A 4,328-nucleotide genomic window follows, 5' to 3' on the forward strand; every position below is an offset into this window, starting at 1 on the left:
AAACCCCCCTGCCTCTGCCTCCTGAGTGCTAGGACTAAAGGCATGCACCACCATACCCAGCTAGGCTTAATTTCTTTTCCTTCCTTCCTTCCTTCCTTCCTTCCTTCCTTCCTTCCTTTCTTTCCTTTCCTTTCTTTCTTGGTCTAGGCAGTTGACAAGTATTTCAAGCTTCCTCACGCTTCCAGTAAACCACCCCGGATTTCAGGAAGCTTTGTGGATACTTCCTACAAAACATTAAGATTTGCCTTGAGAGCCTCACTGAAAACTGCCATCTATCGAATAACTACCACATTTGGTGAACATCTGAAGTAAGTGCACCTGTTTAGAACCAGGGTCATAACCTGTTTTGAGAGCTTCTTTCCTCTGAGAAGCAGCAATGAGACTTGTGAAAGTGTACATATTCAAAGTGTTCTGGGACTTTTGAGGATTAACAGCTCGGATTTAGACTTAGTAGTTATAGCTCAAATTTTTCTTTGTCACTAGCTTTGAGGGTTTCTTTCAAAGAACAGAAGAGGGGATAGAAAGTTGTAAAAGCAGCGATTATAATTGTATATATACTTTTTAATGACCAAAAATCCTTACATGAGAAAAAAGGAAAAAGTTTTTCGTAGCTTTCCAGAAGAGCACATTAAAAATAATTCTCTTGTTACATTTTGGTCAGGAAACTAAGACTTAGGTCTGTGGGTGAGCAGAATATTCCATAAATGAGGTTGAGGTGCTTTGTGAATCATGCTGGAAAAACACCGACAGATCACAACACCTCCAGAGCCTGAACCAGAGAGAAACCACAAATGCCAGGCCTGTTTATATTTAGTTTCATTGATGTTTACTGCTTTGCTCCTATGAAATGTTCTAGCTAGGCAGGATGAAGGATAGTAGTTTCCCAGCTAGATTATATTTATGATAATTAGAAATGAGTTAGAAGCACGAGAAGTTGCTCTGCTTTTTCGTATGCAGTCAGTAAATGCAACTTCCTTTACTACCTGCTTTTAGAGGCAAGCAGCATGTTTCCTTTTACCTCTGCCATACAAGGCAGTGGCAGTATTTGTAGGGTACTTTGGCGCTCTGAGAACACAAAAGAGCTGTAGATATCCTGTGTCATTGAAACATTAGTTGTTGAAAGGCAAACAGAAAATTATTTATTATCATCCAGACCGGTGCCGTCCAACATGATGGCTATGTACTGTTATACAAATGTGGCGACCGAGGCACAGAGCACAGTAGTGTATGCTAGAATGTGGACCTGAAATAAGGCCTTCCCACTTACAAAACTGGTCTGACTCCAAGGTACAAATTAGCATATAGGATATGCTCAGAGTACACTCAATGATGACAGTGGAGAATGAAATAGCCATGTAGATAGATGTGTTCCCATAGAGCAAAAGCAGAGAGCACAGGGAAACAGGTATGGGGCAAAGAATGTTGGATTTGGAATTATTGAAACATCTAGATTTCATGTCCGGTTACATCACTATCTGTGATTGTAGATGCATAATCTAATGAGTTAAAGCAACTTGCCCAACATTATGCAAGTAGTAAGTTATGGAACCAAAATTCAGGCCCAAATCTCTCTAGCCCTGTAGTTCTGTCTGCAGTGTCTGTGCTTTACCCCAGGAATTATGTGGACCCTAAGCTTTGAATCTTTATGATGGCATTTAGGCTCCTATTTTGTTGTGTTTGCTGTTGATAGAAAAAAACGGGACCATACATATATGAAAAGCCCACTATACATTACGTATTCTGAGAAGAACTGTTATTACTGTGTAATATCTAATTATTCACCCAAAGCTCTACATCTGAAACCAGGTACAAAAGATGGGAACTCTAGAGTCATAACAAACCAAGCCAGTTTCTCACCTGAGACACTCACTACCTGTTTACTATTTTTTTCTTTAAAATATATTTTCCTGAGTGTATCTGAGGTTGTATCTGAGGTTGAGCGCATGATGCTATAGAATGCATACAGACAGTAAGCTGGCTACTTTGGTGAAGTAAATTAATTTTCTGTCCCCTCACATAGTCACTTTTTTGATGCTTTCATAGTTCTGGATATTGAACTCAGTGCCTTGTGCATTTACTTGTTTCCTTTGACACGAACCGCTAAAATCTACTTATATAACAAAAATTCCAGTACTGTGGTTTTATTAACAACAGTCCTCATTTGTGACTACTCGTCCTACGTATCTTCCGCTTTATGTCCTTTGACCCACATGCCTGTCCACACTATTGTGTTGAGACAGGTCTTACTCTGTAACTCAGTCTTTCCACAAACTCACTGTGTATGTATAGCCTGAGCTGGCCTGGAACTCAAGGTGGTCCTCCTGCTTTGTCCTCCTGAATGCTGCAGTTACAGGTGTGAGCCACCATAACCAGCCCCAGTGGCTCTTAATTTAAGCAAATTTGGTTTACTGTCAGCCTATAGCATCAAAATTTTCTTGGTGGCAGAGCTTAGAGCTGCTCGTGGAAGGGTCATGGGGCAGGACACTGTTTGGTTAGTTAGGTGACAGCCTTGTGAACCTCCCTAGAAATGGTTCCATTAGAGGTGGATGTGTGGTATGAGAAAGCAGAGATGATCACAAGGCATTTTAGGATAATATGTAGCAAAGGTATTAAAATAAGACTTAAAATGTGATACTTAAATGTGGCCTTTCAGCTATCTGGAATTTTATCATTCATCAATGATATATTACTAATTAAGAACTGGAAACCCAACATTTTTATTGTGTTCAATTTTTGTCCAAAAGTTTAAAAGAAGTTATGTACTAGTTCTAGGGTACGTTTGCCTGCCTTCTGTCACGGTAACATGTTGTTGTGGTGGGAGAGTGGAAGGAGAACTTAGTTCCCATTCACAACGTAATGTATGTTCAAAGGAAAAAGTAAATCCAAAGCACCAAGCTGTTACCTTTGAAAGCGATTAATGGACTCTATTGTGTTTTAACCAAATATTTTAGTTTAAAGGATTTTATATTAAAGGCAATTCAAATACTCCATGTTCGAATCTGGTTTAAATAAAATAATAAAATCCAGAAAATCTACTGCAAGGCTTGGAACTCCGCACAGCAGGTTCCACAGCAGAGCAGGTTAGAGTTGATGCCTGTACTTGCCAGTCTTAATTTGCTTTGGTCTTTCAGAGGGTAGAAGCATGCCTTTGCCCAATGCAAACCTCCTTTTCACTAGATTGAAAAAGGTTTTCATCCTGCTTTTGCAGAAGTACTAAATAAGTGAAGATTTCTATTCATTTTTAATTGTTTTGAAAAATATTGACTCTGTTTTCTGTGGTTCACTTAATATGCTTAATGTAAAATAAAGCTTATGCTTTGCATTTATGTTTCATTTAGTGCTGTGCAGGCATCTGCAGAACATCAGAAAAGACTTCAACAGTTCTTGGAGTTCAAAGAATAGTTAAGTAATATAAACTGTGTTCATTACACTGCTGATACAACCACAGATGGGACAGTAAATGTTCAGCATTCTTGGATCAGAAGAAAATGGACTAATTAGATGCTTCCTTTGTCGTGGTGGTTGCTTTGAAAACTATACTTTAATGGGAGAAATCATGGAAAGAAATTCTCAGCAGAATAACCCAAAACTGCCTTTTCTGTACAAAATGCTTTTTGTGTATGTGGTGCAATAAAATCTTTATTCAGCTTTACAGGAGCATCTATGGCAGTCGAACTGTCTCTCAGTTATATAACTTGATATTAATTGTTCACAATTGTTTTTAGAATTTATTTTTGAAGAGTGGAGTTAGGTCAGAAGTTAAAATAGGGTGACTTGATGCTGTCGTCCTGAGTTGGCTCTTTGTAAACTCAAAATACATAAACTTAAGATTAGTTTGTTTAGGGAAGGATAAAAATGGTAACAGTGGAGGAAAAATCACAGTAAAAATATTGTCTACAGGACACATTTTGTGAATCTGGTAGGTTGTGTTTTTGTTTCCAGGGACAAATTAAATTTGCATGATTGTCCAAAAAGAGTCTCAATTTACAGATGCTAACTCTGTATAAAGGAACGTGGAAACATTAAGCTCTTAAGTTACAAGATTAAATACTCACATTTGGTTTTTGAGAAATGATTGACCAGCATCTATGAATTCCTTTTGTACCATGCTAGTAAACAACGAGAATGTGGGTGTTGTCTCAACCAGTTTTGCTTTCTTTTTTCTGAAACAAAACATTAGGTGATTGCACCATTTTTCAAGTGAGAGAAAAGGTTTTGGAAGCAAATCCAGGAAGCTTTCCCTTTATTCCCCTACAGTTCATCTTTACTTGATCAAATTATTTTGTGAGGCTTGTCTGTTTTCACAGAGGGAGCAGCCTCTGCCGTGT

The 4,328-nt window shown here is 38.2% G+C and overlaps 1 protein-coding gene across 1 annotated transcript in view; it reads left to right on the top strand.

Moving 5' to 3' along the window:
• The window catches only part of Ndc1 (NDC1 transmembrane nucleoporin), a 63,496-nt gene extending 59,836 nt beyond the window's left edge, over positions 1 to 3,660 (top strand). Inside the window, exons 17-18 of the mRNA XM_008833019.2 lie at positions 148 to 308; positions 3,339 to 3,660. Of these exons, the coding sequence (XP_008831241.1) occupies positions 148 to 308; positions 3,339 to 3,402 (225 nt within the window). The 3' untranslated portion in view covers positions 3,403 to 3,660. The remainder of the gene's footprint in view (positions 1 to 147; positions 309 to 3,338) is intronic.
• The last annotated feature ends 668 nt before the right edge of the window (positions 3,661 to 4,328 follow it).

This window comes from Nannospalax galili, unplaced genomic scaffold (genome assembly GCF_000622305.1).
Source record: "Nannospalax galili isolate Female #2095 unplaced genomic scaffold, S.galili_v1.0 scaffold356, whole genome shotgun sequence".
Classification (NCBI taxonomy): Eukaryota; Metazoa; Chordata; class Mammalia; order Rodentia; family Spalacidae; genus Nannospalax; species Nannospalax galili.